The sequence below is a fragment of the Schistocerca americana genome, chromosome 2, assembly GCF_021461395.2.
Source record: "Schistocerca americana isolate TAMUIC-IGC-003095 chromosome 2, iqSchAmer2.1, whole genome shotgun sequence".
NCBI lineage: Eukaryota > Metazoa > Arthropoda > Insecta > Orthoptera > Acrididae > Schistocerca > Schistocerca americana.
The window spans coordinates 1,022,783,426-1,022,806,917 of record NC_060120.1 but is presented as its reverse complement, the minus strand read 5'-3'; the positions used below and the strand labels follow the sequence as shown (position 1 = coordinate 1,022,806,917).

Here is a 23,492-nt window from a genome sequence, read left to right as displayed (position 1 = left end):
CTAAACGAACGCACAACTGCATTGTTCGACCGTAAAACAAAAGTTTTATATTAGTGTTCATTTCGATTGTTTTTCTGTGAAAGAATGTGTTAACAGAACGTATATATGTTTTACCTGCTGCACGTATACCAAGTACAGCTCACGAGCTGTGTTACATTTTCATTGAGCCCTGTTATACCGTACGTGCGTCATCCGAAACATCCAGTAGCAGCACTCGTCAACAATGAGCATCGCGCCCAGCTAAAACGGCAGTTGTAAACTGAAAGGGTAATACGATTCCTGCGACCTCAGCTTCTTATAAATAATAATAACAATAATAAATTAAAAGTCGATCACTGTTTCGCTAACACAGTACGCCCAGTCCATTTATTACATTGCTGTTGGAACCACGCAAGCATCAACAATATATATTTCTGTTCCACGACGACACACATGGGTCAAAGTCTACATCTACATCTACATATACATGGATACTCGGCAAATCACATTTAAGTGACTGGCAGAGGGTTCAACGAAGCACCTTCACAGTTCTCTATTATTCCAATCTCGTACAGCGCGCGGAAAGAATGAACACCTATACCTTTCCGTACGAGCTCCGCTTTCCCTCATTTTATCGTGGTGATCGTTTCTCTCTATGTAGATCGGTGTCAACAGAATATTTTCGCATTCTGAGAGAAATTTGGTGATTGGAATTTTGTGAGAAGATTCCGTCGTGGCGAAAAACGCCTTTCTTTTAATGATGTCCAGCCCAAACCCTGTATCATTTCTGTGACACTCTCTCCCATATTTCGCGATAATACAAAACGTGCTGCCCTTCTGTGAAATTTTTTCGATGTACTCCGTCAGTTCTATCTGCTAAGGATCCCCCACAGCGCAACAGTATTCTAGAAGCGGACGGACAAGAGTAGTGTAGGCAGTCTCCTCAGTAAATCTGTTAGATTTTCTAAGTGTCCTGCCAACAAAACGCAGTCTTTGGTTAGCCTTCCCCACAACATTTCCTATTTGTTCCTACCAATTTAAGTTGTTCGTAATTGTTATATCTAGGTATTTAGTTGAATTTACGGCTTTTAGATTAGACTGATTTATTGTGTAACCAAAATTTAACGAATTTCCTTTAGCACTCATGTGGATGACCTCACACTTTTCGTTATTTAGGGCCAACTGCCAATTTTCGCACCATTCAGATATCTTTTCCAAATCTTTTCTCAAGTTGTTTTGATCTTCTGATGACTTTATTAGTCGATAAACGACAGTGTCATCTCCAAACAACCTAAGACGGCTGCTCAGATTGTCTCCGAAATCGTTTATATAGATAAGGAACATCAAAGGGGCTATAACACTATATTGGAAAACGCCAGAAATTACTTCTGTTTTACTCGATGACTTTCCGTCAATTACTACGAACTGTGACCTCTCTGACAGGATATCACAAATCCAGTCACATAACTGAGACGATATCCCATAAGCACGCTAAATTTCACTACAAGCCGCTTGTGTGGTACAGTGTCAAAAGCCTTCCGGAAATCCAGAAATACGGAATCAATCTGAAATCCCTTGTCAGTAGCACTCAACACTTCATGTGAATAAAGAGCTAGTTGTGTTTCACAGGAACGATGTTATTTAAACCCATGTTCACTGTGTGTCAATAGACAGTTTTGGCTCTGAGCACTATGGGACTTAACAGCTATGGTCATCAGTCCCCTAGAACTTAGAACTACTTAAACCTAACTAACCTAAGGACAGCACACAACACCCAGTCATCACGAGGCAGAGGGAAATTCTGACCCCGCCGGGAATCGAACCCGGGAACCCGGGCGTGGGAAGCGAGAACGCTACCTCAAATAGACAGTTTTCGTCGAGGTAATTCATAATGTTTGAATACAATATATGTTCCAAAATCCTGCTGCATGTCGACGCTAACGATATGGGCCTGAAATTTAGTGGATTACTCCTACTACCTTTCTCGAATATTGATGTCACCTGTGCAACTTTCCAGTCTTTGGGTACGGTTCTTTCGTCCAGTAAACGGTTGCATATGATTGGCTAATACATCAGCATACGTCGAATGGAACCTAATTGGTATACAGTCTGGACCAAAAGACTTGCTTTTATTAAGTGATTTAAGTTGTTTCACTACTGCGAGGATACTTACTTCTACGTTACTCATTTTGGCAGCTGTTCTCGATTCGAATTCTGGAATATTTAGTTCGTCTTCTTTTCTGAAGGCATTTCGGAAGGCTGTGTTTAGTAACTATGCGGCCGGCCGCTGTGGTCGATCGGTTCTAGGAGCTTCAGTCCGGAACCACGCTGCAGATACGGGCGCAGGTTCGAATCCTGCCTCGGGCGTGGATGTACAGACTTCTGCTCCGTGGTCTAGCGGTTCTAGGCGCTCTGTCCGGAACCGCGCGACTGCTACGGTCGCAGGTTCGAATCCTGCCTCGGGCATGGATGTATGTGATGTCCTTAGGTTAGTTAGGTTTAACTAGTTCTAAGTTCTAGGGGACTAATGACCTCAGAAGTTGAGTTCCATAGTGCTCAGAGCCATTTGAACCATTTGAACTTCCGCTCCGCTCTGCACTGATGTGAGGGCAACACGCAAAGGAGGAGGAAAACAAGTGACAAACTGTAACCTGATTAAAACTAGTTGTTGCTTGAGGTTTGTCACGTACCGCAACAGCGTTTGCCGTATCGGCTGTTAACTGACGCGCGTTTATGGGCAACACACGTGCAGCGGGTCATTTCAAAACTGCTGTTTCTCACGTCTCTCCCGAAACAATGCTATTATCGGCAACTGATTTTAAGTACCCAATAGAGAACTGCACGCACACGACGTATTCTGTTGCAATTAATCAGGCTAAAGTCGCATCCTAACCATAACACAAACTCGCGTTGTGCATTTAGTCGAGCAAAACGCCAATTGGCAACCAGCGGCAGCTAGCGTTGGACTATTAAACACATCCGCTGCGTGGAAAATGCTTAGGTTCTCGTGTGCCGAGCTAATCACAGCCTTGCCGCGTGCTACGTACTACAGAAAACGCAAAATGTGTCATCGAAAATAACGTCTTTGGCTTCTTGTAAAAATTTGCCATCGTCGTACAGCTACGCCTGCTCACTCTATTAATATTGTAAGGCCTCAAATAATGTTCTGTTTGAAACCGGGACTCTTGGGAACGAGTCACAGCGACAATTATACTTTCGGACACACATAATATGAGAAGAAGTGTTACTGAAGTAGAATACGTCCTGTCTACATTACTAAACTACTATCACAGAACTCGGTACCAGTTGCAGGTTAGCTATCTAACAGCTACTAGGGGCAACAAAAATTTGATTTTCATTATTTCGTGTAATTATTGACTGCAATCAAAAATTTAAAATTCTATCGAACTCTAGTAAACTATACAGAGTGACAGTTATTGAAGTACACGAAATAAATATGGAGATAGTAACTGTTCTCGAAAGAACCGATACCATTTATGACCATGCAACTTATCTAGAATAAAGGATACTTAATTGAAATCCTCAGCTGCCGACAGGTGTTCTTGTATACCTCGATGAGGACAGCTGAAAATGTGTGTCCCGACCGGGACTCGAACCCGGGATCTCCTGCTTAAATGGCAGACGCTTTATCCATCTTTCTTTTTAATATCATTTTGTTCTATACTGTTCGTTGAATGTGTTCGTGGCGGACGTCCGATGACACCCTTACAGGTGGGCAAATATCTATTAGGAGCATTACGTATGTAGATTGTGGACAGTTGGGCATGTGGGTCTCACGCCGAGCGTGCAAGGGGTAAGTCCCTGCAGTCGCACTATCCTCTTTGACGTCCGTGGCTCAGATGGATAGAGCGTCTGCCATGTAAGCGGGAGATCCCGGGTTCGAGTCCCGGTCGGGACACTCATTTTCAGCTGTCCCCATCGAGGTATATTAACAACACATGTCGGCAGCTGAAAGTTTCAATTAATTATCATTTATACGAAATAAAATCGTCATAACTTCTGAATGGATTGCGTCAGCACGTTCAGAGTGCGCTGTAGGTTGCGAGACATGATAGGAATTGCTATGCGCATTGTTGTATAATTTAGCGACGAACTCCACTTTCATTCGGATGGGTTCGTCAATAAGCAAAAATGGCGCACTTGGGGGACTTAGAAATCCCATTTGGAGATCGAGAAGGCTCTTCACCCTCAGCAGGTGAGTCCACTCACGGAAAAATCGGTGCGGTAAGAAAGAAAACTGGCGTTCTACGGATCGGAACGTGGAATGTCAGATCCCTTAATCGGGCAGGTAGGTTAGAAAATTTAAAAAGGGAAATGGATAAGTTAAAGTTAGATATAGTGGGAATTAGTGAAGTTCGGTGGCAGGAGGAACAAGACTTTTGGTCAGGTGATTACAGGGTTATAAATACAAAATCAAATAGGGGTAATGCAGGAGTAGGTTTAATAATGAATAAAAAAATAGGAGTGTGGGTTAGCTACTACAAACAGCATAGTGAACGCATTATTGTGGCCAAGATAGACACAAAGCCCATGCCTACTACAGTAGTACAAGTTTATATGCCAACTAGCTCTGCAGATGATGAAAAATTGATGAATGTATGATGAGATAAAAGAAATTATTCAGGTAGTGAAGGGAGACGAAAATCTAATAGTCATGGGTGACTGGAATTCGTCAGTAGGAAAAGGGAGAGAAGGAAACATAGTAGGTGAATATGGATTGGGGGGAAGAAATGAAAGAGGAAGCCGCCTTGTTGAATTTTGCACAGATCATAACTTAATCATAGCTAACACTTGGTTCAAGAATCATAAAAGAAGGTTGTATCCCTGGAAGAATCCTGGAGATACTAAAAGGTATCAGATAGATTATATAATGGTAAGACAGAGATTTAGGAACCAGGTTTTAAATTGTAGGACATTGCCAGGGGCAGATGTGGATTCTGACTACTGTCTATTGGTTATGAACTGCAGATTGAAACTGAAGAAACTGCAAAAAGGTGGGAATTTAAGGAGATGGGACCTAGATAAACTGAAAGAACCAGAGGTTGTAGAGAGTTTCAGGGAGAGCATAAGGGAACAATTGACAGGAATGGGGGAAAGAAATACAGTATAAGAAGAATGGGTAGCTCTGAGGGATGAAGTAGTGAAGGTAGCACACGATCAAGTAGGTAAAAAGACGAGGGCTAATAGAAATCCTTGGGTAACAGAAGAAATATTGAATTTAATTGATGAAAGGAGAAAATATAAAATTGCAGTAAATGAAGCAGGCAAAAAGGAATACAAACGTCTCAAAAATGAGATCGACAGGAAATGCAAAATGGCTAAGCAGGGATGGCTAGAGGACAGATGTAAGGATGTAGAGGCTTGTCTCACTAGGGGTAAGATAGATACTGCCTACAGGAAAATTAGAGAGACCTTTGGAGAGAAGAGAACCACTTGTATGAATATCAAGAGCTCAGATGGCAACCCACTTCTAAGCAAAGAAGGGAAGGCAGAAAGGTGGAACGAGTATATAGAGGGTTTATACAAGGGCGATGTACTTGAGGACAATATTATGGAAATGGAAGAGGATGTAGATGAAGACGAAATGGGAGATAAGGTACTGCGTGAAGAGTTTGACAGAGCACTGAAAGACCTGAGTCAAAACAAGGCCCCGGGAGTAGACAACATTCCATTAGAACTACTGATGGCCTTGGGAGAGCCAGTCATGACAAAACTCTACCATCTGGTCACCAAGATGTATGAGACAGGCGAAATACCCTCAGACTTCAAGAAGAATATAATAATTACAATCCCAAAGAAAGCAGGTGTTGACAGATGTGAAATTACCGAACTATCAGTTTAATAAGTTACAGCTGCAAAATACTAACGCGAATTCTTTACAGACGAATGGAAAAACTGGTAGAAGCGGACCTCGGGGAGGATCAGTTTGGATTCCGTAGAAATGTTGGAACACGTGAGGCAATACTAACCTTACAACTTATCTTAGAAGAAAGATTAAGAAAAGGCAAACCTACGTTTCTAGCATTTGTAGACTTAGAGAAAGCTTTTGACAACGTTAATTGGAATACTCTCTTTCAAATTCTGAAGGTGGCAGGGGTAAAATACAGGGACCGAAAGGCTTTTTACAATTTGTACAGAAACCAGATGGCAGTTATAAGAGTCGAGGGGCATGAAAGGGAAGCAGTGGTTGGGAAAGGAGTGAGACAGGGTTGTAACCTCTCCCCGATGTTATTCAATCTGTATATTGAGCAAGCAGCAAAGGAAACAAAAGAAAAATTCGGAGTAGGTATTAAAATTCATGGAGAAGAAGTAAAAACTTTGAGGTTCGCCGATGATATTGTAATTCCGTCAGAGACAGCAAAGGACTTGGAAGAGCAGTTGAACGGAATGGACAGTGTCTTGAAAGGAGGATATAAGATGAACATCAACAAAAGCAAAACGAGGATAATGGAATGTAGTCGAATTAAGTCGGGTGATGCTGAGGGAATTAGATTAGGAAATGAGACACTTAAAGTAGTAAAGGAGTTTTGCTATTTGGGGGCAAAATAACTGATGATGGTCGAAGTAGAGAGGATATAAGATGCAGACTGGCAATGGCAAGGAAATCGTTTCTGAAGAAGAGAAATTTGTTAACATCGAGTATAGATTTAAGTGTCAGGAAGTCGTTTCTGAAAGTATTTGTATGGAGTGTAGCCATGTATGGAAGTGAAACATGGACGATAACTAGTTTGGACAAGAAGAGAATAGAATCTTTCGAAATGTGGTGCTACAGAAGAATGCTGAAGATAAGGTGGGTAGATCACGTAACTAATGAGGAGGTATTGAATAGGATTGGGGAGAAGAGAAGTTTGTGGCACAACTTGACTAGAAGAAGGGATCGGTTGGTAGGACATGTTTTGAGGCATCAAGGGATCACAAATTTAGCATTGGAGGGCAGCGTGGAGGGTAAAAATCGTAGAGGGAGACCAAGAGATGAATACACTAAGCAGATTCAGAAGGATGTAGGTTGCAGTACGTATTGGGAGATGAAGAAGCTTGCACAGGATAGAGTAGCATGGAGAGCTACATCAAACCAGTCTCAGGACTGTAGACCACAACATTCCTTGATGGCACGGTGAGTGCCGTACGTTACGTGAAGGGTTTGGAAGATGATTTCACCCCCATTATTCAAAGTGACACTGATCTCGACAAGATGCAGTTCATGCAAGACGGAGCTCGACCCCATTGAAACAGGAGAGTGATGTCCTGGAGGAGCACTTCGGGGTCCGCGTCGTGGCTGGCATTGGCCTCGATTGACCACCATATTATCCGGATCTCAACACATGCGATTCCTTTTTTCGGGGCCATATTAAAGAGAAAGTGTGCAACAATAACCGTAAAACCATCACTTGAGCTGAAAACAGCCATTCAGGAGGTCAACGACAGCATCGATATTCCTACATTTGCAGGATTTCGCTATTCGTCTGTGCCACATCATCGCCAGTGATGGCAGGCATAGCGAACACGTCATAACCTAAATCGGAATGTCTGTAGTGACGTTTAGATGTTGAATAAAGTGTGTGCACGCTGTAGTTTGTAACTAATTTACATTTTTTTCATATAGATCAATAATTGTCACCCTGAAAGTATGATATTATGTTAAAAGTGTAACACAATAAGACAGTATGAGAGTTATAAACTGTGTATTTGTCTTGAGGCAGCTGAACTGACTACCGCAGATATCCAGTATCTGTGAATGAGAGCACTTAGCGGCTTTCGAAAAACCTTACACACAATTTCTAATCTTTACGAAACTTGTCCTCGTGCTGACACCCCCACAAAATAACGAAACGAAAAAAGTTTGTGACTTACTGCATTTTCGCTGTTCATGCAGTCGAACTTCAGCATCAGTTATGACGTTTTAATCTATTACTTGTTTATCACCAAGTATTTCCGTAACACACTTCGCAGACAGTGAAATGATCGTACGGCATTGTTGGCCGGGAGACCCCATGCGGGGTGTTCGGCCGCCGAAAGTGCAAGTCCTTTTTTTTTGAGTCAGTGATGATGAAATGATGATGAAAGACACACAACACCCAGTCATCTCGAGGCAGAGGAAATCCCTGACCCCGCCGGGAATCGAACCCGGCACCCCGTGTGCGGTAAGCGAGAACGCTACCGCAAGACCACGAGCTGCAGACATTCGCAGACAGTATTTGCATATATCACTAAATATGCCTGCAAATTACATCGTTGTGTACGGCACCGAGTTCCGGAGATATAACGTCATAACACTGAGATGCGTGAGAAACTAGCTTTTACTTAAAATAGGCCTCAAATTACCCAGGCCATATCATTCAGCGTTTCATAATTGGAACACTTTGCGTCTTCCAATAAAATTGAAACGTAATTTCAAACCTGTTGTAAACTTTTTCTCGCTTACGTGGTTAAAGTTAAATTAACTTATTTGTAAAGTAATCAAAAGTTTGGAGCCGTCGAATGCATGGGAGCTCGATTCTTTCAACAATCGGGGGGTTACTGGTGATCATCTAAGTATGATAACAGCGTACCTAACATTGAATCGTGAGACGTGAGGAATGATCCAGATTTGTTGTTCTGTTCCTACCTGTAGTTTCAGAACATGACGTCTGCTCACTGCCTTTCTATCCGTATATTTCATTCTGAAGTCGACTGACAACCATCACACTATACCAAACCGTGCCTGCAGTTCATAAGAATACTTTGGAAATAGCACAGACATTGAGACTTATTATCCTTTTATAACACTGTCTTTCTTCGTTTGAATCCCGTGCCCTGTGTCTGTTTCTTCGTATTTCAACATGCACCATAATAGCACCGAAAACAGCAACAGAAATAAATGATATGGATACAACACACAAATGACGGAATTCGTTTGCTTTACAATATCCCAGGTCTCAAGTACTGATCGTGACTTTATCCTGGCCCCTCTGTGGAATGATGCCTGGTTCTTCCATTTCTCTGTAGCCAACTGTTGAACAAAAAAGTAGCCAAAATATCGGTATCTTCTTATCAATAAAAATAAACTGTCGGCATTTTTAATCAGTTAACTTAGTTCGACTGGAAAAAACCACATACCTTCTTCAAAAAACCATTTCTCGAGTCCGGTCTGGAACTAAACCCAGTCGTACTACCAACTGAGCTATGAAGCCAGTCAAAATGCTGTCATATTACTGCAATAGTGAGAAACTGGAAAGTACAATAGTTACTAAATTCAGATACAGTTACATTTAATTATCATATTTATTAATTTAAGAACTTATAACATTCATGACATGAAATGGTTCATGAATCGTTATGCCACCTTGTGCGAGGGATATGCTCAAGCATAGCTTCGATTACAAAACAGATACTTTCATCTTCTTCAATACTGCTGTTTACAGCTGTTGAATAAACTGAGTTATTCAGTCGTTCAAACATTTCTTTGGTTCACACAAAGATGGTACAACCCTTAGGGCTGAGATGGACTTTAATTCGTAACAATGCACTTAGTATTTCTGCTTTCAGCCTATTTCTGACTTTTGTTTTCGTTGCTTTCATAATGCTGAACATTCCACTGCAGCATTAGAAATACCAGCAATAACGCAAATGCAGATAACTCTCTGAAAATTAATGAGCCTCCAGCATCTCTAGGGTATAAAACTGTTGACCAGAATTTGTACTAACTCTTCAAAACGTCGCATCCACAAAAACTCAACCCAGTTAACTTGATCAATGAAGTTAAACTGATTCTCAGTAACATCCATATCATTTGTTAGGCAACTATCTAGGAGCGGCAAATCTTTGAAATTCGCTTTTAGTGCTTTTGACCGGCATATCTTAGGAGTGAGGTAATGGAGTTTCTTAAAATGATTGAAGCTTGTGGGCAACCTTTTTAGGACCTCACATAAATACAGAGATATATGTCGCGCAAATATGTGCTCTCGTCAGTAATTAACGAGTACGGTTCATTACGTCACGCAATAAAGCATCAAGTAATCATGATGCAGTAACATTTTTGATGAGAGCATAGCATTTGGTTCTGTGAATTATTTCTTAAGTCATCTTATTTATCAAAACTCTTAGATGATCAATGGTTTTTATTGAAGAGTGCATGCTACGTAAACAGATACCAATAGCTACTTTTCCTTGCACTTCATCAACGACTTGTACAAAACTATTTAACCTCTGCTGTTGCTTTTGAGGGTACCGACTTTTCATTTTTTGAGACACGGTTTCTGAATGATTCTGCAGATACGTCTTGTGGGCGCGTAGATTTGCAATAGCTGTCTTCGAAGATGCTGGCATCTTTTGAACTGTCAGTGACCCAGCTACAATACAGTAGTATGTATTGTAGTCTAAATTAATGTTGAGTAGTATAATTGTTTAGTTTAAGTATAAATATGTAAGGACGCACCACGATTGAACAATTAATAACATTCCTTTCGCCCAGTCCTTTGCTTCCCATTCTCGGCGATATTTTCTAAGGCTCATTGTTGCATGGATTCGAGAGCGCGCTAGTGACAACCCACAGTCAACAAATTCTTCTCTACATGAGCACGTAAAACTGTTAAGTGGTGGGTCAGTTCAATATCAATAGGCGAGATCTGGGTTTGAATGTTACTGCACCGTGAAAGGAAGCGATCAGCGCAGGTTAGAAGGGAGTACCGTTGTTTTGGTAGCAGAGTGTCTGGTTTTCTTTGGCCGTGACATAATACAAAATCACCCATACGAACGACAGGAAAATTATCGTATGTTTAGCCGGTACAGTTAACAGTCGTGGCCCAAGTGGGATGTTTTATATTTAATTTTGTTTGTATTCAAGGAAAATAAATAGCCATTAAGACATCAGGTAATTCTTTTACTCACCAAATTTAATCGCCAGTCGTTAGAAAGTTACACTGGCTGCTATTCTAACAAAAAGATACCAGGCCGGTTTCGTGCCGCTCCAGAATGTTTATGCTCGTTGCCAACCTTAGGCTTAGGACAGTATTGTGCGCCGTGACAGTAAGGAGCTCTTGTAAATATAGTGTTGATCCGTGTGACCATCATTGTTTATATATTTTAGAAATATGAGATAAGAGGCAGTAATTGGTCCTTCAACCGACTTGCCATCAATCTTCTGTGGAGCATCAACTCATAGGGTTGCCAGGTTTCAAACTAAAAAGACAGGAGATTTTTGAAATGATGGCCAAAATGGTCCCAGCGTGGCATTATCAGCATGTTTTACCATTACGTAAATGTTACGTACAATTGCACACAAAAGTGTACACAAATAATTAGTGTACCAAGTAATAAATTATTACTTTACCTGCAGTCGATGCGTGGTGCAGACAATCTCTTGCTCAACCATGTCCTATGCTGAATTCAATGCTGCGTAAAAAACATAGAAATTTATGCTCGCTTTTTTTTACTGATCCCATCCAAATTAAGTTTTTTCCAGTGGGGTAAATGCGCGCACAATTTGAATTTCCCGCCATATCGACGTTCCGACGGAGGTCGTTATGTACGTTCTTGAAAGCCATAGGCCTCTGGCAGTGGCGGATACACAGGGGGGCGCCCCCCCCCCCCCCATTGCCACCCACGCAACCCACGCCAGACAGCCCGCACGCTATTCGTTTCTTTTTTTTTTTTCTTTTTTCGGTAGACTCGACTGAATCGAGTCGTCGAGTAGTTGTACTTTCCTGTGTAGGACGCGGGTCCGCGTCGTCGTATTCGACGATTAATTAACCAATTTGCAAAGAAGAATAGGCGGGAGACCCGCACCGCCGTACTAGGCAAGGTCCTACCGGAGGTGGTATGGCATTGCCTTCCTCCAACCATAGTGAGAATGAATGATGATGACGGAAACGACACAACACCCAGTCATCTCGTGGCAGGAAAAATCCCTGACCCACCGAGAATCGAACCAGTGACCCCGTGCGCGTGAACTGAGAACGCTACCGCAAGACCACGAGCTGCGGACTTATTTAAGGGTGAGAACCACAATTGTAACTTTTTTATATCATAAGAGGGGGTTATCTTGTATATGTGTATAATCAGTTTAAATACAACTTTCTTCAACTTTGCATGTGACTTGATTATTTTTTACTACGGAAAAGTAAATGTAGCGCAAGATATCTTTAGCGCATCCTCCTTGAGGTTGTTCTGTATCCGCCACTGGCATCTAGTAAACAGTCAGAACCTCAAAATGGTCGAGATGTTACGGACAAGTGCGGAGTACAACCCGAGAGTCGCGATTATCGAAAGTGTTCGTGCTGGTCGTTCACCCACGGAAATACACTCCTGGAAATTGAAATAAGAACACAGTGAATTCATTGTCCCAGGAAGGGGAAACTTTATTGACACATTCCTGGGGTCAGATACATCACATGATCACACTGACAGAACCACAGGCACATAGACACAGGCAACAGAGCATGCACAATGTCGGCACTAGTACAGTGTATATCCACCTTTCGCGGCAATGCAGGCTGCTATTCTCCCATGGAGACGATCGTTGAGATGCTGGATGTAGTCCTGTGGAACGGCTTGCCATGCCATTTCCACCTGGCGCCTCAGTTGGACCAGCGTTCGTGCTGGACGTGCAGACCGCGTGAGACGACGCTTCATCCAGTCCCAAACATGCTCAATGGGGGACAGATCCGGAGATCTTGCTGGCCAGGGTAGTTGGCTTACACCTTCTAGAGCACGTTGGGTGGCACGGGATACATGCGGACGTGCATTGTCCTGTTGGAACAGCAAGTTCCCTTGCCGGTCTAGGAATGGTAGAACGATGGGTTCGATGACGGTTTGGATGTACCGTGCACTATTCAGTGTCCCCTCGACGATCACCAGTGGTGTACGGCCAGTGTAGGATATCGCTCCCCACACCATGATGCCGAGTGTTGGCCCTGTGTGCCTCGGTCGTATGCAGTCCTGATTGTGGCGCTCACCTGCACGGCGCCAAACACGCATACGACCATCATTGGCACCAAGGCAGAAGCGACTCTCATCGCTGAAGACGACACGTCTCCATTCGTCCCTCCATTCACGCCTGTCGCGACACCACTGGAGGCGGGCTGCACGATGTTGGGGCGTGTGCGGGACCGTAGCCCAGCTTCATGGAGACGGTTGCGAATGGTCCTCGCCGATACCCCAGGAGCAACAGTGTCCCTAATTTGCTGGGAAGTGACGGTGCGGTCCCCTACGGCACTGCGTGCATCCGTGCGTCGCTGCGGTCCGGTCCCAGGTCGACGGGCACGTGCACCTTCCGCCGGCCACTGGCGACAACATCGATGTACTGTGGAGACCTCACGCCCCACGTGTTGAGCAATTCGGCGGTACGTCCACCCGGCCTCCCGCATGCCCACTATATGCCCTCGCTCAAAGTCCGTCAACTGCACATACGGTTCACGTCCACGCTGTCGCGGCATGCTACCAATGTTAAAGACTGCGATGGAGCTCCGTATGCCACGGCAAACTGGCTGACACTGACGGCGGCGGTGCACAAATGCTGCACAGCTAGCGCCATTCGACGGCCACCACCGCGGTTCCTGGTGTGTCCGCTGTGCCGTGCGTGTGGTGGTGGTTGGTTGGTTGTTTTGGGGAAGGAGACCAGACAGCGTGGTCATCGGTCTCATCGGATTAGGGAAGGATGGGGAAGGAAGTCGGCCGTGCCCTTTCAGAGGAACCATCCCGGCATTTGCCTGGAAAGATTTAGGGAAATCACGGAAAACCTAAATCAGGATGGCCGGACGCGGGATTGAACCGTCGTCCTCCCGAATGCGAGTCCAGTGTCTAACCACTGCGCCGTGCGTGTGATCATTGCTTGTACAGCCCTCTCGCAGTGTCCGGAGCAAGTATGGTGGGTCTGACACACCGGTGTCAATGTGTTCTTTTTTCCATTTCCAGGAGTGTAGTTCGATTGTTCGGGTACCCTAGATCAACTTTTTACATTATTGCGGCAAAGTATAGTGCCTCGGAGAAGTCCGGGGGAGGTTCCGCCATCCCGGTGAGGAAACCTCATTCGAGGAAACCCGTGTCACGAACTGCGGCAGTCATCGAAAAGGCTCAGGCGCTGATTTCGGAGGTCTCGGGGCAATCGCTGAGAAAATTGGCGGCAGTATTGAATGTCAGCGAGCGAACAGTGCGTCAGATGGCAGAGGAGGACCTCATACGAGCCATTTAGTCCACAATTGGCTCTCGGATAACGCTTAGAGCGTAGTCGAAAGAGCTACCAACGAAACGAAGCACCCTAACGTCGCTTCTGTACGCACCGCTTTCGAAGCAGCATTCGCGAATATGGACAGCGCTGTTTTAAAGAGAGCATGCCATCGCTTCAGGACAAGTGTGGCGGTCACTGCAGCTGAAGGGGGCTGCACCGAGCCATGTTAGTCTTGAATGATACCACTACTTATATGTAAAAGCATCTTCAATTGTAGTTTGTTTTAATAAATTTCCTTTTAAAAAAAAGGTTTGATTTGTCCGGATTTAAGTGCTGCACCCTTTAGTTGAACCTCTTCATGGTGGTGTCTTCGAGTCATCCTCGCCGTCACTGCCTATGCACACTTAAACAGATGTATTATATACAGTACAAACTGCACACTGAAATGACACCGAGCTGCACTTCTACATGCTACCGAAGCAAAATTTCGTCACGGAAGCTTCAAGGTTCAAGCTGGCCAACATGAAAAAGAGAGAGTTCAAAAATGTAAACTGGACGATTGTTGTTTAAGCAACGATAATCCTTGAATGGTGTGAAATGTTAGTATACAGGGTGTCCCTTTTATCTTGACCACCCTAAATAACTGTTTGTCCAGACGCAAATTACAAAATGTTTCAAGAACATGTTCTCTAGCCGTCAGGGGGACATAAATCAGCATGATTGCCTTCGTTGTAGCTTTGTTTTCTATAAAGATATGAACAGCGGTATGAGTTTTTTTAAATGGCACCCTGTATTTTTTATTCGGTACTTCATTTCCTCTCCTAAAGGCCTATTCAAAAATGTATCACAGTGTACTATTCAGTGAAACACGACGTTATTAATTACGTAACATAACACTGACGTTGACGCTCCCAGCGCTTAGTGCAGGTACTCGGGGTAATGGAACACAGCCACGTGCTGACGTTGCCAGAGGGCAAATGTAAACATACGTAGAACGCACACCCGTCATTCCGTCAACCATCGCCAGTTGAAGAGTTGTGTGGGTAAAATGTACACCAACGAAGAGAAGGTAGAAATGCTACTCATTTATGGGGAATGTAAGTTAGCAGAACAGTAATTGCAATACTGTTTTCTTATGTGTGGGTACATTTAGTACAGTAGTTCAGTCCTTTTAAACACGGTTGTGTAGAGTAGGCATACAGTAAAGGCTGTCATTCCTTCAAACTGCATCGACATAACGTTTCTTTTGTTGTTGTTGTTGTTGTTGTTGAAAGTTGGCGAAATCTACGCAGGCAGCGGAACTGTACAGAGAGCGACAACCTGACAAGAACACACCGTCCCGACGGACGTTTTCTCGTCTTGTTGCGCCGCTTCAGGAAACCGGAAATTTCAACCCACGACAAGGCAATCGGCGTAGCACTCGCACAGATGAAGCTGCCGAAATTACTGTTCTCGCTTCCATTGCTATGATTCTACGTGTGAGCACACCACAGCCAGAACACGAGATTGGCATTCCTAAAACCAGCGTACATCGAATTCTTACACGTCACCGGTTCCATCCTTACCATGTCCACCTACATCAAGAATTGCATGGGAATGATTTCCAGAATCGTGTACAGTTCTGTCAGTGGGCACAGCAGCAAATTCTCGCCAACCCGAACTTCTCCAATGTTCCTTCTCAAACAAAGGACAGGTAAATACAAGGAACATGCATTATTGGTCCAGCGACAACCCACGATGGCTTAGGCAGATGGAACATCAGCGTCAATGGAGAGTTAAAGTCTGGTGTGGGATGCTTGGTACTACAATTATTGGCCCTTATTTCATCAATGGAAGTCTATACGGCACAGTGTATGCCAACTTCCTCAGACGAATTCTTCCTCTTCTGGATGAAGTGCCGCTAAGAACCAGAATGCTTATGTGGTATCAACACGATGGATGTCCAGCACACAATGCCTTGCGTGCACGTCGTGTTCTGAACCGAAGCTATCCTGCCAGATGTACTGCTCGAGGAGGACCAGTTACTTGGCCTGCTGGCTATCCTGATTTAAATCCTCTGGACTTTTTCTTTGGGGATTAAAGACGTTGTCTATCGGGATATTCCAACAACTCCAGAGGACACGCAGGAACGATTCGTTCTTGCTTATAATTCTCGTCAGCAGGCAACACTGGAAGCAGTATATAATTGTTTCACTCAACGAGTGTACCAGTATATCGGTGTCCAGGGTCACCGCTTTGAGCATCTTTGAGTGTTCTACTCCTGGGCAATGCTACAGGAGAGTCAAAGTCAAGTTTGTGTTATGCTTTTACTTGGTTTTCATTTGTTTTCTGACAACTCCAGCAAGTGAACGAGTTTGTGATCCCAGGCTCAAAGTCAATGTTATATTATGTAATTAATAACGTTGCGTTTCAGTGAATGCATTGTGATACATTTTTGAATAGGTCTTTAGGAGAGGAAGTGAATTACCAAATAAAAAAATACAGGGTGCCATTTAGAAAAGTCATACCGCTGTTCGTATCTTTGTAAAATACAAAGCTACAACGAAGGCAATCATGCTGATTGATGGCCCCCTGACGGCTAAAAGAACATTTGCTTGAAACATTTTGTAATTTGCATCTGGACAGTTATGAAGGGTGCACAACGTAAATGGGACACCGTGCTGGCTGGTCTGAGAAAAGGGTCCACCTACAGTCAAAATAATGTGGTGGTAGTAATGGGATGGTTGTGTTTGGCGGTCAACAATGCAGGTAAGGAACGTGTCGCGCTGGACTGTGTGTGTTCAATACGGACTAGGCATCAGTGCAGGCTGTTTACGAGTAGTGCACACTTCGTATTTGCATTCAGAGGCCGAGGTCGACGTGCAATGAAACACCTAACAGAGTTACAAACAGGGCATATTGTGTAGGCCTCTTTTGCTGGAGCATCAGTAACCAACTTATTGAATGTTTCAAGAGCAACTGTTTTAACATTCATGATAGCCTACACAAAACATGGAAAGACATCATCGTTTATACGTAATATTGGGCGCAAATCAAAACTGAGTGACAGAGATACTCGTACGCTAACACGAATCGTATCAAACCAACACAAAACTACGGCGGCTAAAGTGACAACAGAGCTCAATAGCCATCTTCGAGGCGCCGTATCTGTCGACACTGTCCGCCGAGAACTCCATAAAACGAATATTCATGGACGAGCTGCTATACCAAAATCATTAGTGACAACAACCACCGCAATGAAGCGTAAAACATGGTGTGAGGAGCATAAATCCTGAACAGCTGATCAGTGAAAACACGACATATGGTCCGACGAGTAAACGTTTTCGTTATTTCCATCATCGGACCGCGTTTAAGTCTGGAGAACGCCAAAAGAAGCCCACAATCCTGATTGCTTGATTCCAACGATTAAACATGGAGGTGGTGTGAAACACATACTCACATCATTTTACCACCCACAAGGCAATTTGGTTGAGAGAATTTTTAGAGAGTTCAAACGATTTATGAGGACCTATTGCCATAATAAGCAGACTGCGTGGGCAAATTATGTGGAAGAATTTGAGCAGATATACAACAACATGCCCCACTCCTCCACTCGATATACACCTCATGAATTGATGTTCGAGGCAAAAGAAGAAAACTTCTGGACTGAACATATGCCCAAAACTCAGGAAACTGAGATGTCTTGGGAAGAAAAAATAAGGCAAGCCATCGTAAATATGACACAAAAGGCTGATCAGAGAAAACAACAATATGACAAATTAGTAAAAAGGGTACAGGTGTACCACGTCGCAGAGAAGGTACTAGTCAAAAGACATACCAAATCATCCTTAATAAAGAAGAGTATAAAGAAATGGGAGTTATTATATACTGGCCCATACATCATTCTACAAATTCCGAACCCTGGGGCTTATCTGTTAGCACACCCGGGATCTAACAAAATTAAAGGGTTATTTTCCCATAACGACTTGAAAAAATTTAATGAAGATTAGAAGATAGGGAGGAATGGTATTGCGAGTGACAGAGATGAACGCTCGAGAAAACATAAAAAAAACTGTGTGTGTTTAGTGTTAGAAAACTTTAAACTGAAATACTTAATGAGTGACACAGATTGTAGAAATAGTGACTAACTATTACTATTGAGTGCTGCAAAGAAGACAGTGGAGATAGGCTTCACCTGTGTTTGGGTAAACATGGAACTTTAGCATTGCTAATGTCATCAAGATTTATAAAGGATCTGAATGACCTTCAAGAAGAAAGAAATGTTTCCCGAAAATGACGCTGCATAATCAAAAGAGGTTCCCAGTGAATGTTCATATATAATTTCAAGTGCACGCTTAGATGTGTAAACGTGTGAAGTGATGCGTTTAGGCAGTGAATCATGAGTGACGGTTAACGCCGCGAAGATAATTTCCCGCGCAAAACAATTGACGCCGGCGCGAGAGTTAGAATCGATATAGACGACACAGACATGCTTTGTAAGAGACTCGCATCAAACGCGAGGGGAAACTGATTGATGTTGAACTTCAAAAAAGTGTCATAATTAGACGTTAAGAGTTCTTGATTTATTGTTGAATGTCAAAAGAAAGTAACATTCATAGAATTAGTAGTTATTTATCGGGTCTTGTTCACTTTGGAATTGTTGAATGTCAAAAGAAAGTAACATTCATAGAATTAGTAGTTATTTAATGGGTCTTGTTCACTTTGGAATTTTGTTTGAAAATCCATTTCCATATATGTGCATGTATGAATGCCGGATGAATCAGAGAATAAATGAAAGAAGAGAATCCACATTCCTCACTACTAATAACTTTTACATTACAGCAATCAAGCGGAGAAATATATGTATTTAGGATAAAATTTTTATGAGTATAGATAAATGATATGACTTTTCAAGGAAATGATGGATTATGTCTTTGTATAAAATGAACCACACTTTCCATTATTCGATGAATTGAATCCAAAATCTACTGCAAGTTGCATGAATCCTTTAAATTACGAAGAACAAATCATTGACAGAAAATGTGTCAGAATTTTTCGACTTACAAGCACAAATGGTGATGCGAAGTCCAAAAGAAAATTCAAACTAGAGTAATTATTATGATGTTTTCGGCAACAGCATTAGTCAATGGATAAACGGAAACTTTAAGTCAATGGCTAAATTCCTTGCAGTACATCGTAAGGAAAAGGATACATGAAGCCATAGGGATTTTGTTTTCAAAAAGGAGAATCTTGGACGGTGGAACCTAACCAGTTCTTTTACAGGAAGAGTTTCCCTTTCGGTCATTGCTAATTCTTTTGGAATGAATGTTGCATGTGAAATCTGGTATCCCTGTTCCTTCTACTCTTCCCATTGTGGGCCGCGTAGAAGACCGACTACAAATGTGGACGTCGGGGACATGCAAGATCCGGGGGAGTTTCAGCATCGCAAGATATTGTCCTGGGAACAAGATTGTAAAAAAAAAGAAACTCGAGTTATTTATTGTAAATTTTTTTTTGCTAGAGGCACAATTCACTCTTCTCCAAATCGTTATATAAATCGATCCCTATCTTTCCTTTAGAGATCAATTTCAAAATTACTTTTCCTCTTCTGTAGGCTTTCCTATCTTCTATGTACCGTAGTCTGGGGGTCTAGGCTTAAGAGGTTTTCCAAGCTTTCCCTGCTTAAGAAAGTTCCCGAATGGGTAGACCCAGATCATCTTCCTTGGTTGTGCACAGCAAACATAACACCTTGATGCACGTAAAAGCAATACAGCCGCGGTACCTGTCTCTTCATTTCTTATGTTTCCAATGTTTATTTTATTCATCTGTCTTAAACATAATTATTTCTTTTTCAGTCGGAGGACTGACACTCATCACTTCCGGGTTACCCACAATAATAGATAGCTCGCGAAGTGTGTTCGGTAAATCAAAATTAGGCTCACAAACTTCGCTCGCTGCGAGGGGCATTGTAATGTCCCCACAGAAAATACCCTTTACCACGCACCAATTAATCATTGTCAATCAAACCATCCACATTCATTCACATTGGAAAAGTATCTGATCTGATTTTCTCGTAACATATGCGGCGACTGCTAGACGACGCCAAAGTATTTTCTAGCGCGTTTGTTCTTTGAAATAACAGAGATGCATATATGCATTCTCCATGGTTGTTAGAATGATAACTAGGACACCTTCTGGAGTAGGGATTGAGGGATTGACGTATTTCTGAGAGATACATATTCTGATTTTCTTCTCGCTAAATCGAGCGAATTAACTTTTGTGCCACTAGCGGTTTGTTTGAATAGAAAGAGAGTGTAAACGGAAAATAATTAAGACGTGGAATCACCGGAGATCTGGACATGTAATGGAGATGGATTTAATACACAATTTCCTTCATAAATAAGGTTTGTGACTTTTTATTCCGGAGTGAATGAACGAATGAGTTTTTTCTGAACCATTTGATGATCATGTTGGCCCTGTAATTAGTGGGGAAGTTTCAGCTGTGTCGAAGAGAGCCTGCAATCACTGAGTCTGTGTTAAATCGTCCAAAAAGGCTTCGTACACATCTGGAATTCGCAATCTTTCGTAAAAGGAACAAATTGTCCACACGATTGATTCTCCCGACTGAATACAGTGTTTAACAGCAATAATAAATGTAAAGATCTCTTACAGCAAGCCAGCCGCTGATTACCAAGACGAAGGACTCCACCGAAGATCCTATATGGCTGATTTCACGTAATGAAATATTATATTAAAAACTGTACATAGATAAAGGAGAGAAAGAGAGAGAGCGAATGAAAATAGAGATAATACTAATAATCCTCCATTAGTCTAACCTTTCGCCTGTCTTATCACGGATCAGCCAAGACACGGGAGGCCCTTACATTACTGTATAGATTTATGTGTGAAGGTGAAAGGGTCTTAAAGGCAACAGATACACGTCTATACAGACAAGACATTACACAAAGTTAGCGGCTAGCTGCATTCATCATCTATTCATAGAGAAAGAGACGACAACTTATTATTATCTTGTTAAAAGTTCCAGAACGCTGCCACACTATCCAGTTTATCTGGCACTTCAGTAGTAAGTATAAGACCATACAGTATCATAAATTAGTCTTGCGACGGTAATCTTAATTATGCGTTGTCTCGCTACATTTTCAACATATAAAGCGCCTCTCACTAGCGTGATAGTCGTGATTATACCTTTGTGGTACATTTAATTATTCACTATTCCTGTTATTAATAATAATATGTATGTAAAACAGTGTGAAAGTGGGGAGGGAACGTACTACATGGTTCAAGCTGGAAAATGGGCTGCGACAGGGAAGTGCACTTTCGCCTTTATTGTTTATTATTGTTATGGATGAAATCCTACAGCAAGTATCAGATGCAATTGGAGATCATAAAATGAAAGCAGTGCTTTTTGCCGATGACCTGATGTTATGGGGAAATTGCGAGAAGGAGGTGCAAGAGCAGTTAGATGTATGGGAGGCAACGGCAGCACAATATGGAATGCATTTATCTGGCCAAATGTGGATATAACTTGTGGAGGGGAAAAACTACAAGTGGTAGAGAACTTCAAGTACCTGGGAAGCATGATTGAAAGTAAGGGGGGAAACGCAATGGAAATAAATGAAAGGTGCAGAAAAGCAGGGCAGTTCTTCAAATGCATTAGGGGGCTTATTTGGAGCAAGGAGGTGCCACACAAATCCAAGGGAATTATATACCGAACCTACTTTGTCCCCATATTGGCATACGGAAGTGAGACATGGGTAATGCACAAAAGCAACAAAAGTAGAATACAAGCTAGTGAAATGAAGTTCCAGAGGAGCAGGTTGAGTGTAACAAGACGAGACAGATTGCGAAATGTGTATGTGAGGGAAAGACTAAAGGAGGAACCAGTACAGGACAGGATAGAAAAATCAAGACTGCAGTGGTACGGACACATGAAGAGAATGGATGAGGGAAGAATTCCAAAGAGGATGTTTGATCTGCAACTGGAGGGGAAGAGGCCCAGGGGAAGACCAAGAGATAGATGGGTGAAGGGAGTGAAGGAATGTGTGACGAGAAGAGGAGAGAACTGGACGAAGGTGGAAGAGGGGGAATGGTGGAAAGACAGAACACGATGGAGAGGCTTGTGTTCCCGACAGACCCAGCCAGTGACTGGAAACTGTCCAAGATGATGATGATGATGTAAAACAGGGAAAAAACTAGTAATAGTAAGTTTTCGGTCTTACTGAAGAGTGTAAACAAACAGAGATTCACGAAAGTCACGTAGCACTGTTCGTCCAATCCTTTTACGAGATATGTAAATACTGCAGCTAATATTGCTGCTACAGAACTTTGGATTTTCTCATTACCTACTATGAATCAGCGCAGTGGCCTCAGCGTAGTGGCTTGAGCATTTAAACGTTTTGTTGATAGAAGTGTTATCCCGAATACGCTGCAGTGCTGGAGAGTCCTTACCTTAACTTTTTCGGCCCTCCTGGCCATTCCCACGACGGTGAGTCCATGCTTCAGCAGCGCCTGCACTATGGCAGCACCGATGCCTGCGCTGGCGCCAGTAACCAGTGCGACGCGTCCCTTGTATTTCTCGATGCCCATCGCTGCGTGAACTGACCACCTGGCACAACTGAGTTACTAGCTAGACTAGTCCGCGGAGGCTGCAAACATTTCCGCTGGTACCGGCGGTTTATGTTTGTAACGCTAAGCGTATTGCGTCATGCCACAAGCGCACTAGTTCGCTTATCTCTGAAACACCGAGTAGCCGGCAAAACGACTAAGCACTAGTTAAACGCTTACGCAGATTTTGCGCTGCAATTATTCTTGAGGCGTTGAACAATAGATTTAGTCAGATCCTAATAATTCTTTTAACTGACACATCACCAGCTTACTTTGGTGGTAAAAAGACGTATAAATGTTTTGATGGGTAACAGAATATACGAATCGCGTTTATAGCTTTTCATCTCAACATACTCCATTGCTTATTATTAGAGACCGGATAAGATGAATTTGCATTTTGTATATTTGGCTCCTTTTCACCGGTTATTTGCAAATTTTAACTAAAAACTAGTGACGATGCATATTTTCGCACTATGTTTACAATATTTTAAAGATTTAGACGGGAGGTCTGTAGCTCGATCTAGTTTGGGTGTCTCACAGATTGACCGCGACCTAAAACTGCGTGCAATCGCTAACCGAGAGGCCACTGCCTAGTGAAATCATCATAGAAGAGGAACAGGAGGATAGAGTCAATGCTCTTGCGCTCGCGCCCCCTGTCAATTCCCTCCGCTGTCGTACCGTACGCGTCGGCAACAATTAAATTAAACTACACAAGCTTTTAGTCGCACATCTATTGTTTCAGTTC

At 42.8% G+C, this 23,492-nt stretch overlaps 1 protein-coding gene across 1 annotated transcript in view; it reads right to left on the bottom strand.

Moving 5' to 3' along the window:
- Nucleotides 1-22,737, bottom strand: part of LOC124594640 (dehydrogenase/reductase SDR family member 11-like) — a 91,623-nt gene extending 68,886 nt beyond the window's left edge. The window contains exon 1 of the mRNA XM_047133008.1: nt 22,592-22,737. Within this exon, the coding sequence (XP_046988964.1) occupies nt 22,592-22,729 (138 nt within the window). The 5' untranslated portion in view covers nt 22,730-22,737. The remainder of the gene's footprint in view (nt 1-22,591) is intronic.
- Nucleotides 22,738-23,492: the final 755 nt, after the last annotated feature.